Source organism: Euprymna scolopes, chromosome 1, assembly GCF_053919585.1.
Source record: "Euprymna scolopes isolate OS-2025 chromosome 1, ASM5391958v1, whole genome shotgun sequence".
NCBI lineage: Eukaryota > Metazoa > Mollusca > Cephalopoda > Sepiida > Sepiolidae > Euprymna > Euprymna scolopes.
Window position 1 is genome coordinate 32,554,472 of NC_136482.1, and position 15,417 is coordinate 32,569,888.

Sequence of the window (15,417 nt, forward strand, 5' to 3'; positions counted from 1 at the left end):
TCATTAAGGTACTAGTGCATAGCGATCCGGACGTAAATAATAACGTTATATTTAAAAAGCCATTCTTAATATGGGGAGGGGAGAGTGTTTTGTACATGTTTTATCGTTATTTCCATGGCAGATGCTCGTCTGAACTCCAATCTCTGGTCCCCCCCCTCGCCAATCTTTCACGAAAAACACCCGTCTAGCTGAATCCACTGTGAAAAATTTCCCCCACTCTATATCTGTGCCTAAATCAAAACGCGGATTCCATGAACAAAACTTCATTCTTAGAACTGCACGCCTGTGGAACTGTTCCGTCTGCCTGCTTCCCACCGGACTACAACTTGGATGTCTTCAAGTCCAATGTTAACAAATTCCTAATGAACCGCCCCCTTAAGTAAACACGTCAGCAAATCTCCTCACTAACGTAATGTACTTGCAATAACCCTTATCCCTGAGTGGCTTCCGGGCCTTGATAAGTTGTGATCACTGTGTAAAAAAAAAAAAAAAATTCTATACTTCAACCTTACAATTGAATAAAAAACATATCATAAAACTTTAATTAAACTTGGAAATACGATTTAAAAAATAGCGCGGATCAGCGGATCACTCTCTGCACTAGCACCTTCATTAAAAAAGGTATTCATTGTGTAAAAAAAAAAAACAAAAAAAAAACACGGAACATATAAGACATTTAAATATGAATAGAACTTTTCATAATTGTAACCTACGAAAACCTTTTTTATTTTAATTAAAAGCAATATAAAAAGAAGGTTTTTTTTTTTTTTAAGTTGTTTTCAAAAACAACTTCTGAAATACCAATATTGTTTATATATTATTGACATAGTAACGTACCGGTGATTAGGGAAATTAGTTCCTTTTATGTGATAAAGGGTTCGAGATTATTTTTCCACCTAAACTCCAGTCTTGCCGAATTTCTTAGATGTGTCTAAACCTGTTTAAAACAAACAAACAAAAAATCGTAAAACTTGACAAAAAAAGATAAAAACAAGTTTTGTTAACGACTTGAAAGTCTCATTCATATTAGTTTCCTTGGCAACTAGAGTTATTCCCCTTTGTCTCATTGACGCTAGGGGGCAGTGTCTCCCTAACGATAGCAATAACAACATGGCGGACTTCCCCAATTTTATACATAGCCGAGAGGTAAAAAGATCGATATAGCCACATTTTTTTAAAAATTTCCGTAAGTATTATTATTAAATCATTGGCAATAACAGTATAGCTTTCACTTCTTCTATGCATTGTAAAATTTAATTTATGTCATTACAAATTTATTTTATCTCCAAGTAAAATCGTGTTTAGACGTGTGGAGACTGGAGATTTTTATTTCCCGTTCATTTCTTTTTAAAGATTGTTTTTCAAGTTGGGCAACAATTCTCTTTAATGGCTCCAATTCCAATAACATTTTACGAAGAAAAAGAAAATATTTTGAATGATATAATTAAACTTTTTTTTTTTAACGAAAACGAACGCAGATACACATAATAGATAAATTCCTATTTCGATCACGTAAATTATTTAGAGACGAATAGATTTTCTACGTGATTAGGTTATTACGTTAACCATGTTTTAGAAAATATATTTGTCGATTTAGTAGAGAAGCCAACAAACGAGTACGCGTAATATATATATATATATATATATATATATATATATATATATATATATATATATATATATATTACTACCTCGCTCATTTTGGTGTTTTTAAATAGGTTTTAATGCTCATAGCCTCATTGCTCATCTGATCTTAAAAAAATCAGTTTTTACGAATGGATTTGGATCAAGATGACGACAGGTTCTGTTGGGAAGGAAGCTTCGGTTTTTAAATTCGCGGTTTTCATATTCCATGATTTTTTTTTTTCCGTTCAGAAACTTGTACACTTAAACATTCTAAACAAATCTTGTGTTTATCACCCCCCCCCAACAAACCCGGAAAAAGTAAACAAGACTTAAGAGAGTTAATATTTGCGATAAAATAAATATCATTTAAAATTACTTAAAAACACCAAAAAATGATGCCGGTAAGTTGCAAAGTAACCTTTATTGGCTATGCTAACATTCATTTGTTGTATATTTGGTTTTTGACTACTTTTTCGAATTTTGTAAAACAAACCCACAGAATCTTTCATCGTTTATTCGTAGATAAACATAGTTTTGGTAATTCTGATACACAATTATTTGTCTTTTAAATATAAACATAAAGAAAGGAAAAAAGAAAATTTTCTTTTTGACATACAATTTAGAAATAGATCGGGGTACTTGCACAGTTTAATCAAGACATTACAAAATGAAAATATCGGAAAATGGTTATATTGTACATATCCGTTATAGAATGAAGTTCTTCGCAAAAAATTTCAGTTAATTTGATCAAGTATTTTTAAATTTTAAATTTTTTTTAGCGAAAAAACAATTTGTTATGATACCGAGCAAAAGGTAGCAATGTTTCGATTTTTAGGAAGAAAAGCTAGTACTAAAGATGTGGAGGTAGTGTCGGCGCTTTAAACTGAGTTATCTCCCAGTGGCGTGTTAAAAAAATTCAAAGATGGCTACCTTCATTGCTTCTCATAAAAACGTTTTTCCACTGTAACCCCCCACCCCAAAAAAAACCTAAAGGTGCTAGTGCACTTACTGATCCGCGCTATTTTTTAAATCGCATTTCCAAGTTTAATTAAAGTTTTATGATATGTTTTTTATTCAATTGTAAAAACACCCTCACCTCCCCATGTTAAGAATGGCTTTTAAAATAATAACGTTATTATTTCAGCACGGATCAATAAGGGCACTAGTAGTAACCTCAAAAAACTACTCAATCAAACTAAGTGAACTTTTTTTTTTTTTCTTTTTTCGGAGATCTTCAGTCCAAAACGGATACGTACAATATAACATTTTTTTTCTTTTTTTTCTTCTTTTTAATGTCTTGATTAAACTGTACAAGTACCTAGATTGGAACTTCTTCAAAATCGGTTCCTCTAAAAAATGGAACATTTGAACAGAAGCACTAAATATTTGTCTAAGAAATAACAATATTGCAAAACAAAACTCTGTATATAAAAATCCCAACTATCATTAAATTAAAAAAAAAACTATAACAAAAAACAGTTTATTAATAAAATATGCAAATTAGTTAACCTTGTGATTGATGTACATAAAATATGCAAATTAGTTAACCTTGTGATTGATGTACATAAAATATGCAAATTAGTTAACCTTGTGATTGATGTACATAAAATATGCAAATTAGTTAACCTTGTGATTGATGTACATAAAATATGCAAATTAGTTAACCTTGTGATTGATGTACATAAAATATGCAAATTAGTTAACCTTGTGATTGATGTACATAAAATATGCAAATTAGTTAACCTTGTGATTGATGTACATAAAGTTGAATCTTCTCAAAATGTTACTTGTAGACTTTTTATTAATATGAGAAATCGGCCATACTGCAGTTATTCATTTAGATACATGCTGCGAGTTACAACGTATCCTGAGTTTAGATTGTTAGTTGAATGATGAAGAATATTATGAGACGATTGTAAAAATTCTGCAATGTGTAAATTTCTTCTCATTACTTTGTTTACACTATTTGACTGCTGACTTGTAAAACCGTAATGCTGAGTGACACAATAAATCTGTTTACAAACTGTTATTACGATATAATCAGCCACTTAACGAATCCAAATATCAATTACTGCTTTTTATTGATGGTGAGTGGTTTGAAAATATTAATTCAAGCTGATCATACCGTGCGTAGGTGTGTGTGTGTGTGTGTGGAGGGTAGTGGGGGTGAAGAATAATAAAAAGTCATAAAACAACTTATAAAGTAGTTTTTCTTTACCGTTCTTAATAGATCTCAACAGTTTATAATCAATAATGATCTTTTGGTGCTGATGCACTTACTGATCCTCGCTATTTTTTAAATTGTATTTCCAAGTTTAATTAAAGTTTTGTGATATGTTTTTTTATTCAGTTATAAGGTTAAAGTACAGAATAGGTACAAAACACCCTCCCCTCCCCATGTTAAGAATGGCTTTTTAAATAATAACGTTATTATTTCAGCATGGATCAATAAGTGCATAAGTACCGATCTTTTTCCTGCTTCCTTTGTTCCAGCTCATTTAACTCCTTAGTCTAGTTGTCTTCCTCAATTCACTGTTTTGATACCTCATTGTAATACATTTATTCCAGTAGCTTCTATCCAAAAACTGCAGCCTTGTGGAACTCTCTTCTTGCTTTTCTTCCAAACTGTAGTCTTGGTCTTTTTAAGAACCAATAGGTGTATTCTGTCTTTGTATATATGGCATAATCACATTGACACACGGGTTCTCATTAGATCACCAAAGTTAAGCAATGTTGATCTTGGTAAGTACCAGATGGGTGACCAGTTTTGGAATACAAGGTGCTGTATGTATAGGGACAACACCTCCCTGCAAAAGTTGCAGAAACCCAACGTTGTCTCTCCTAATGGGGATGTATTAGGTTGGTGCAAAAATAATGTCATTTTTTTTATATTTAGTTGAACGTCAAAAACGACATTATTTTTGCACCAACCAAATACATGCGGCTGGGGACCTTTCATACTCCTATGAAACTTCCTCTTTTGGAGGAAGTTGGTTAAACCCGTTTTAGGGTTAGTGCTGCAGTTTCATTTATTTTCATTTCCTGTCTTTGTGATAATCTTCTTTTGTTCTTGTTTGCTCTTTACACCAAGTGGTTTCATGCTTTGTCTCCAGTGATTTCCATTAAAGAATAGGTAGAGTAAGTGCTCCTCAAACCTGGAAGGCAGTCCATCTTGGAGAAAGTAAACTCTGATTTACAACCACGAACTACCCACTGATAATTAAGGCTTCAGCAAACCCTATTTTCAGTGAAGAATACATGTTTATTCAGTTAAACTTACATTTTTTTTTTGTTTTTGTATATATTCTTTTTTTTTTGTGTGTGTGTAGGGGAGGAGGAAGCATTCTTCTTTTTTTTTATATTTCTTCCATCGTATTTTTTTTCTGTTTTTCTTACAGGTAATGTGTTTTCTGTGATAACCAGGATGAAAAATGAAAATTCGTTTTTGTCCAAAATGGGAGTCCGAATCTCTGATGCCAAAATGCTACACAAGGTGTCATCAAATCCACAGCCTATTGTTGTTGAAAAACTAACTGGGAAACATGTTCCCCACAACAAGTGGCTTCAAGGAGGAAACACTTGTGTAGTACAGCAGGAGCAGTTGGGGGCTTGTGGTGGTAGTATTAGGAATGCATTATCCTCCACAGACATGATGAACCAAGCTCTAATTCTTGCACAACTGGATCTGAAGAAAAAGAAACGTTGCCCAGAAATTCCCTTGCCCATTTTTAATCGAGAAGAGAACAAAGAAATTGAAAAAGTTGCCAAACCAACAAAAACAAAGCTCAAACCAAAAGTCAAGGTAAGTAAAGTATGAAAAGATATTGCCAAGGCTGCTGCAAAGAAGGTGGGCTCCATCTACTGAGCTAGAAAACTTCATGCATCTACCAGTATCTCAAATCACCATTGATCATGTACAGTGTATCGTGGTCACCTCTGGACTGCTGCATGAACCACATGGCTCTCTCTTTTAGACAGGGTAAAAAAAAACGCTCTCTAATATGCCCCACACTGTCTATTTAGCTCCAATTCCTGTCCCATCACCAGTGTTGCATCCCTATACTTGTTTAACAAGTAGTTTAAAGGAATATGCTTTAATGAACTTGCTCTGGTATACTCATCCCTTGACCAACCAATTAGTTCAGCAAAATTCTACCCCTTCTCTGTAGAGGTCTCAGATACTGGAGAGCTTTCTACTCTAAAAGCTTCTTCCCTTAAACTGCTTGTTCTGTTTCCTTGACTCTTCCAGCATACAGAAGTTTAAATGTAATTTGAACAAACATTTTGCTGCTCAACTCCCCACTTAAGAATGATTCTAATTCACAGTAGCCCTTTACATCTCAATGACATTATGTCTTGTTTGGTTTGAACGAAAGTAATGATAATTTGTTCGATTTACAAATTATCTAATAGTTTTCACTTTGTGAAGTACCTACTTGTATTGATGCAAATATTTTTGTGCTGTGTTAAAATAATAATTAAAAAAGATCATGATTTCTGTTTATAAGTTAAAAGAATCTTTTTTTGAACTTGATCACATGATCAGTGTTGAACTTTCTTGCAAGCAACTTGATCAAGTCTACAACAAAATACCCATCTTGTTGATTGAAAACATGATTTGCTTCAGCAAGACAATATAAAGTTGGAGATTATACATTAGATCCATTGCTTTTTCTGCTTTACATAAAGTCGGTTCTATCTCTTGATCCTATCATTTTCTTACACCGGAGGTTATTTGCTATCTTTAAAACTCTACTATCAAACCTTGTATGAAATACTGTTGTCATATTTAGGCTGGTGAGTCTTTTGATAAGGCACAGAAACATATCTACTATTTAATTGACCCCATGCTATCTTTTTCTTTGTAACTTCTTTCTCACAGGCATGATGTTGCTACTCTTAGTCTTTTCTACAAATACTATTATGGCGCGTGTTCTTAAAAATTGTTTGATTTATTCCCTGCTTCCTTTGTTCCAGCTTGTTTGACTCATTGATCTAGTGGTCCTAACCAATTTGCTGTTTTGATACCTCATTGTAATACAGCTTCCTATTCAAATAGCTTCTTTCGAAGAATTGAAAGGTTGTGAAACTGTCTTCCTTCTGACTGTTTAGCTCCACCTAAAGTTTTGGCCTTTTCAACGCGAAGGCCAATAGGCATCTCCTGTCTTTTTGATGCATTTTTTGTTCTTTTTAATTCCTTACATCAAGTGGCTTCATGCTTTGTTCCACGTACTACCAGATCAGGCTGTCTGAAGATAATGACTTCCTGATTACATGGCCCTGTCGGTGGGGCATTAGAATACACCGACTGCCCCCCTGCAGAGGGTAAAAGTCCCTCCATGGGGTTCCTGGATATGACCTTAAACTATATCCAGTGGTGAGGCCCCAGCTTGTGGGCTTTGGGGAGTGTGGAGCCACCCTTTAATTGCCATTGCTCCCAGGTCCACTCTGACCCGGAGTGGTAGTACCTGTTAGGGTCCCAACTATGGGTTAAATAAAAAACCGACTTGAAAAAAAAAACCCAAATATCTTCTATTAAAAAACTTTTCTTTAAAATAACTGGATTTGGCATTAAATAACCTGAAAAGGGTTGATATGCCATAAAACAACCAGCCAACAACCAACATCAAAAGGAGAAGGCAAAGCCTGGGAGGGTGGACCTCCTACAACTGTGTAGGACTAGTAATATACCTCGGTCAAAAGGGAAAAAGCTGTTTCAAAAATTGTCTAGACTATGTTGACTTTGATTTAAAGCTGAAGGATTGGTACTTTGCTAAAATCCAAAAGTTTGCAGGTTGTTGGCAGCTGTTCCTATTTATTTTCCTCCCCAAGAGGGTCAAATTAGACACATGGTCGGTTTTTAATGAGTAAAATCCATCTCCCCCTACAAAGAGACACTCTGAATTAGAGCTTTTCTTTTTAATTTGTTCAAATTTACATTTTATGTAAAAAGAAAATATTTTTAAAGATTTGACTAAACTTTTTTAATTGAAATATATACAATAATCAATGTTTTTTTATACTGCTTTAGCCAAATTTGACGTCTGACATCAGAATTCTTGACTATCACACCAGATTTAGGATGAGTTTAGGGTTTAATAAAGCGTGTTCTTTAAAAATTTGTTTAGAGTAAATGTTTTCATCCTGGTTGAGGTCAGTGTTTTCATCTATGTTATGGTTAGGGCTTGAAGGGTTTGTTGCTTGTCCTTTGTTCTTCAGAAAGACTTCGTGGTTGTTTGATATCATCTCATTGGTCTTTCACAGGTTTAAGCACCTCACCCCCAACTATGTTAACTGATGGACTCTTCTGTCAATTTTGCTGTATGAGGTTCCGCCACAACACATAAGTTGTTCGGAAATCCACACAGATGATTTGTTTATTGTGGTGAAGACTTTGTGTAGAACTAACCACACTTTTTTGGTACAACTTCTAATCTTTATCGGTGCAATGGCTGCCACAAGACAGAGTATACAGTAAACCTCAGATTTTACATCAGTTTTCCTTCTCCTAGATGCATGCGTTTTATATATATATATATATATATATATTATCAATCACTATTTGACTAGATTTCTGTATACATCCACTTGCCTCAATATTATATATAGAACTTAATTCTCTTTTTTTTCTTGTGATAATTCTTACCAAACTACAAAATCAAAGGTGATTTTGCAACTGGGTTTGAATCCTTCAACTTGCTGTAATTATTACTTCCTATACTAATGATTACATAAGCATGAACCGCTAGTGTTTGTAGGTATGATCAACTTGACAATCAGTTTGTTTGTTTTTGTCCCTAATGGAAGTGTTCATCTTTTGATTTAGAAATTGAGTTTTTATTTTTGCATAATAATAAAATCCTCCAAAAAGGCTGATTAGCCACATAATGATTTCATAATGAACAAGAAAAAATGTGATTTAATGTCGGCAAAAGAACTGAGAATTACACAAAAATGTTTTTATATTCCTTTAATATAGGAGCTTCAGATTTCAAATGTCAGGCACGGCTAAAAAATGGGAGGAAAACTAAGTTGTTGTTTTATTTTTTTATAACAAATTAAAATCCATTATTCTTGAGCAACTATTTTTTTCTAGAAAGATAAAAGCCTGAATTTTATCAAATGAAAAGCAGAATAATATAAAACTTTTTTTGACTATTTTTAATAGAATTTAAAATTAAAAAATTTTCTAAAAAAAACACTATTCACTTCCATTTTTGTGTTAATTGATAAAACATTTGAATATTTTTTTAAAAGGTTTTTGAACCAATTATTATTATTTTTTTGATCCCCCGATTTATCGGAGAGGGACCTATGTTTTCAGTGGTGCCCGTGCATCCGAATGATTGTCAGATAACCGTCCATTAGTTTTTCCTGGTATTTTGCCACAAATTATATTTCATTAAATAAATGTGCATAGTAAGAAAATTTTTTTTTTTTGTGAAAATTCCCGTTGTGTCCCTAAGGGCTCAAGAGATCAAAAATGACCAAAAAATGACATGTTTTGCCCTATAACTTTTGATTCATCCATTAGATTTTTCTGAAACTTGCCCAAAATGTGGAATCTATTGTTCTCAATATAAATCCAGTATGAGTGACCCTGGCAAAATTCTGGTTCGCGACCGTGGCAACTTTTAGTGCTAAAAACACCCTTCTGTGGCTCTCTTTTCATATTTCTCAACAAAAACTTGATATGTCTGACTATATAGTGGTTTTTCACATTGGTCAACTCAAATATACATGTGTTAAGGTTTGAAACTGCACTCATCCATTTACACTGGAATTCAGTGTCCCCAGGGGCTTAAAAAGTGTCAAAAATGGCCCAAAATGACACTTTTTGCCTCATAGCGTTTGATCCATCCATTAGATTTTGCTGAAACTTGGCCAAAATGTGAAGGCCATTGTTCTTAATATAAATTCAATATAGGTGACCATGACAAAATTCTGGTTCACATTCCTCTGGGACTTTTAGGGCTAAAAAACATGCCTTTTTGGAGCTCTTTTTTCATATTACTCAAAAACTTGATATGTATGTCTATATAGTGGTTTTCCCTGGTGCTGAATTCAAATATACATGTCTTAAGGCGTGAAACTGCACTGTTTGTTCATTTTCACTGGGATTCAGCATTTCCAGGAGCTCAAAAGGAGTTACAAATGCCCCCAAATTGCAAAAAAAATGACAATTTTTAACCCCATAACTTTTGCCCCATCCATTAGATTTTTCTGAAACTTTGCAAAAATGTGAAGACAACGTTGGCCCTTCACACTTCTCACATTCATCATTTCACTATTTTTTGTGGTGTCATCTCATATGCAGCACCAGAGGGGGACCACGCACACCCGGCTTGTTTTTGTCTAAATAATATTTAGGATAATTTGCTATAAGAATGTGCCAAAATATAAAATAAGTACCTGAATTTCAAATAATTCCATATTTTATCTCACTCTATAGGTTTTGTGTGGCGAAATTAAAAAAATTCAAAATTTAATGATAGTTTTGAAGAAACTATGATAGTCTTTACAAGACAAAATAAGTTCATTTAGTCATGTAAATTTCGATCATAAGGGATATATTGCCTACATAATCCCTGAAGTTAAGCAATGATAAGGCTCGTCAGTACTAGATGGGTGACCATTTTGGGAATGCTAGATGCTGTATGTGTTGGAGACAACTCCTGCATCGAGTATCATGCTTGGTGGTTTTGACATCAGGATCAAGTGTTTCTGGACGAGAGTGTGGTAGAGGCAAGTCCCCCACACTTTTAACTAAGTCAAGCGCAAGTCACAGGGAAAAGGGGAGATCACAACTGTTTGTAAATATGAACAACTCTGTGAGGCAATATTGCATAAAGACAAATTGCCGAAAGAAATTATCATATTTTTAGCAAAATGCGCAGTTATTTATTGATGTTTTTTTTCTTTTTTGGTATCGATTCTTCAAAGCATTTCCTAATTAATGATATATTAGCAATATTTGGCTCATTAAAAGAAAATTATTAATTTATTTTTCAAAGATTTAAAAGTAGTATTTTTCGTAAAAATTACCTCTATATATATATATATATATATATATATATATATATATATATATATATATATATATATTTTTTTTTTTGCTAATCTGAAAGATAATAATTAATATTAACATATTCAATGAATTTCATTCTTCAAAGCACGAAAGATGAAAAAGTAAACTCATTCAAAATTTGGATTTTCAACCTTAAAATCTGATACGTGCACAGCTGATTTCTTTTTGTTTGTTTTACTTACAATCCTCACCCTGCCTACAATATATGTTTTGTTCAATTTCTGCTGATTATTTTGAGCATATTTGTAACTACAAATAAAAAAGGGGGAGGGTTGTAGGCAAATATATATATATATATATATATATATATATATATATATATATATGAATATCGATTATGAAAAAAAAGTACACTGTTATAAAGTTCATTCTTCACTTAATAATCGGTGAAAATCTCGTATTGATTGGATAATTACTTGATTTTTGGTAGATTTTAAAGAGAGACTCCATCAAAAACTACTTACTCCTGTTTTGGCCGTGCTTACATATAGCTATAAAATTACCGTTGACTTTACTCCATTTATTGTGTCATCTTAAAGGATTAATAAGCAATAAAAAATAAGTGTTTATGTGCATATATATATATATATATATATATATATATATACGAGAACAAAATGTTATCCATTGAGGTCAACTTGTCTCTTTGAGGTCACCCATTGAGCTTAGGTGAAAACCTTTTGAATAAAAAAGCAAGTTTGCAGACAGTTTAATATGAAAAACAAGATACAAAATTCAAAATTAGCCTCTTTCTGATTGCTATATAATCCACTCTTGCTTTCTCTTAGTTCGTATCCAAGTGTTGGTGTCCCCTTTTCTTTGTAATGGACTATTCCAATCTTTTACTATTCTCTTTATTACTTTCAACTATTAATAATTGGAGAGGGAAATATGGAAGCAAAAATAATCAAAGAGTTATTGACTGCACGTGGGGGTGACAAACAATATAGAGAGGTTGAAAATTATAGATCGAAAGTTAATAAGAAATGAGTCTCTTGATTAGTTATTTGCAAATTATGGCTAATTAGAAAAATTAAAATGGAAGTTGTTTTCAAGCATAACTGAATCCCGAAAGCAAGGAATATTTTAGGCTTATTGTTTGTGATTAAATTAAATAAATAAGAAACCTTAGGGAAACAAATGTTGATTAAATCAGTTTTAGTTTAGATTAACACTACTTTTTTATTTTTACAACAAAACTTTATTTGCATTTTGATGAAGTTTGGAAAATAATGAAATATTTTGAAAAAGTTCTCCTTTTGCCCCTTGTTTTGCTTCCCATATAAAGATGCAATATTCTAAGAAATAAATAAAAACATAGTTTGCTTTGGTTGTTTTATTTTACAGTATATCAACCTCTTTCGGATTATTTAATGCTGAATCTGGTCATTTTGGTAAAAGTTTTTATGCTTCGAGTTTTTTTTTATGTCTTTAAATATTTATTCATGTTATTTGGTTTGGTTGTTTTGTTTTATGCCATATCAGTCATGTTTGGGTTATTTAATGCTAAAGCCATTAATTTTGGAAGTTTTTATATTTCAAGGTTTTATATCATCAAATATTTAATCATGATTTTTGGTTCGGTTGTTTTGTAAAGGAAAATCATTGTTTTTTGTTTTTAGCTTTGCAGAACATGATTGCGATTTGCAAAGGAAAAGAAAAAAAAAACAATAACATAAATCTTAGGTGTATTTTAGGTCAGAAAACCGATATCTTCAGACTGCATGATTTGGTAGCAAGAGGTAAAAAACATTGATTCACTTATATTGGCTTTTTACATTGTTATTTACTTTTTCTTGAAATATGAGGGCAGCATGGACAAAATGAACTGTTCCTCACTTCATCCAGACTACATTTGTCCAACATAGAGGTTAGCTTTAGGACATATATCAACTATGCTGGTATCATCATATATAGCATTCATCCTTCTGGACAAACTGCTGTAGAAGCATAGATGCCTTTAGTCGCAGGAAGCTTGACTGACCAAAGAAAATTTGGAAGCAAGTGATTGGACAAGATTGCACCATTTGGAATTTGGAGACAGTTGATTTGCTGAACTGTGAGAATGAGTGAGTGGGCTTGCCCAATATCAGGGAATGTCTGAACGTTGAACAAGGAAAAAATAATGTTAAATGAGTCAAAGAATAAAAAAAAATTTCATTTTGTATCCATTCATACATTCTTAATTGTTAATTAACATTTTTAATTGTTAATTAACATTTTTAATTGTTAATTAACATTTTGCTTCAATCGAATGACCACAACTTGTGTTTTTTTTCGATTTACAGGTCCATGAAGTTAGCAATCGACCTCTGAGGAATGCAAGTGTTCAGTTTTCTTCTATCTCTAACCAAAGAAATTCACCTGAACCTACTCCACTATCCCAACTCCCACGTGAGTAGCTATGTCCCCCCCCCCCAGCTTTCTTTGCAGACCTCCAATTCCAAACACATTTTTATTTTTTATGAAGTATAGTCAAATTTTGATATTTTAGTTTCTAAAGCATCAAAGCTGTTCACAAAACACCCAAACATCAAATTAGTGAATTTTTTTTTTTTTTACACCGTGGTCACCACTTATCAAGGCCCGGAAGCCACTCAAGGATAAGGGTTATTGCAAGTACAGTACGTTAGTGTGGAGATTTGATGAAGTGTTTACTTAAGGGGGCGGTTCATTAGGAATTTGTTAATGTTGAACTTGAAGACATCCAAGTTGTAGTCAGGTGGGAAGCAGGCAGACAGAACAGAGTTCCACAGGCGTGCAGTTCTAAGAAAGAAGCTTGGTTCATGGAATCCACTTTTTGATTTAGGCACAGATAAAGAGTGGGAAAAATTTTCACAGTGGATTCAGGTAGACGGGTGTTTTTCGTGAAAGATTGGTGAGGGGGGACCAGAGATTGGAGTTCAGACAAGCACCTGCCATGGAAATAACGATAAAACAAGGATAGGCTCGCAACGTCTCCTGTGGGAGAGAGGTTGCAGGGTAGAGAAAAGGGCATCCCCCACTAAGCCACGAAGTCTATTTTGTACTCTGTCAAGGCAGGATAGGCTTTTTTAGCAGCTCCTGCCCAGATATGGCAACAGTATTCCATCCTTTGATGTACTTGGCTTTTATATAGATAGAGAATTGCATCAGTAGTGAGATATCTTCTGGAGCGGTAGAAGGATCCCACCATCTTTCCAGCGACCTTGGCAACAGACTTGATGCACGTGTTCCATTTTAGATCAGGAGTAAAGGACAAACCCAGAAGCTTGTCAAAACATGGGGCTTCTCCCAGACGAGAGCCATCAATTTCAATTGATGCCAGATAGGGAGCAGTGCATTGATGATGTAAAGATAGGAGTTTGGTTTTAGATGCATTAAAGGTAACCAGCCACGACTTCCCCCACTGAACCACGCGCTCTAGATCAGAGGAGAGAGAATCAGAGAGAACTTTGTCATTTACAGCCTTTGATGTGTTGCCGTAGATGGTTGTGTCATCAGCATAGATGTCAACGAATGATTTAAGTATGTGTTTAGGGAGATCATTGATGTAGATCAGGAAGAGAGTTGGGCCCAGGATTGAACCTTTGAGGGACTCCAGCATTAATACTGCAGGCCTCTGATTTTTGTCCATCGACCACTACTGTTATGAGGCTATCGGAGAGAAATGATTTAATGATTGAGAAAACATTTCCAGTTATACCGTAGCTGGAAATCTTGTGAAGTAGGCCCTTATGCCATACCTTGTCGAAGGCCTTTGATATGTCAAGAGCAATTGCCCTAGAAAGGAAGCCTTTGTCAAGAGATTCACTAATCCTATGAGATATAACCGTTAGCACATCTACGGTAGATCTTGCAGAGCGGAAACCATATTGTGTCACTAAGAAGATTGTTTCTGCTGAGGTGGTTTACTATTTCTCTATTTAATATGGATTCCAGCAACTTACTCATAACACACAGGAGGCTTATTGGTCTGTACTGAGAGAGAGATGACTTATCACCTGAATTTTTAAATACAGGGCATACTGATGAGGTTTTCCAAGGAGTCGGAAAGCACTTCTCCTTAAGGCAACACTTAAACAGTTTTGTAAGTATGGGAGCAAGTTCTGGTTGAAGCTTTTTTAACACTATAATTGGGATGCCGTCAGCGCCAGTTGCTTTACTGGAATCAAGGTTCTTGATTAGCTTGGCGACCTCATGCACAGATATTTGTATGTTACCTAGTGTGTTCTGTGTTATAGGAGGAAATATGGGGAGTTGATGGCCTTCGTCGCATAGGGTAGAATTAGCTGCAAAGTTCTTTGCAAATAGTTTGGCCTTGTCTGATGCTGACGAGATGACGTCTGGTCCACTGATAATGGTTGGGATAGAACGCACACTTCTGTTCAGGATCCTATTTGTTATTTGCCAAAACTGGTGGGAACCAAGCCTCTGATCAGCTACTTTGGATTTAACAGACTGTGCTTCTATAGTCATATACAGAGGCAGGAAAAATTGCAACATGTGTAAAAAACTATTTTCACAGTGTTTAGGACAATAAAACCTCTAGCCTTCTTTAGGTGCATCTGTTGAGTATTGTCACTACTATGCGGCAGCAGATGGCCCAAGGGAGCGAGTGGAGCAGGGATGAATGGTAATATGTTCAATGTTGTTGAGGTTTGAAATGTTTTGATAATGGAATAATGTTGGAAGGTAAATAGTTAAAACAATAAAATAATTAT

General features: G+C 34.0%; 1 protein-coding gene across 2 annotated transcripts in view; it reads left to right on the forward strand.

Moving 5' to 3' along the window:
• The first annotated feature begins 1,002 nt into the window (after window positions 1-1,002).
• LOC145291178 (uncharacterized) overlaps window positions 1,003-15,417 on the forward strand; it is a 60,615-nt gene continuing 46,200 nt past the window's right edge. For both annotated transcript variants that reach the window (XM_080136778.1, XM_080136854.1), the window contains exons 1-3: window positions 1,003-1,186; window positions 5,025-5,428; window positions 13,003-13,108. In XM_080136778.1, coding sequence (XP_079992904.1) covers window positions 5,051-5,428; window positions 13,003-13,108 — 484 coding nt within the window. In that variant the 5' untranslated portion in view covers window positions 1,003-1,186; window positions 5,025-5,050. The remainder of the gene's footprint in view (window positions 1,187-5,024; window positions 5,429-13,002; window positions 13,109-15,417) is intronic.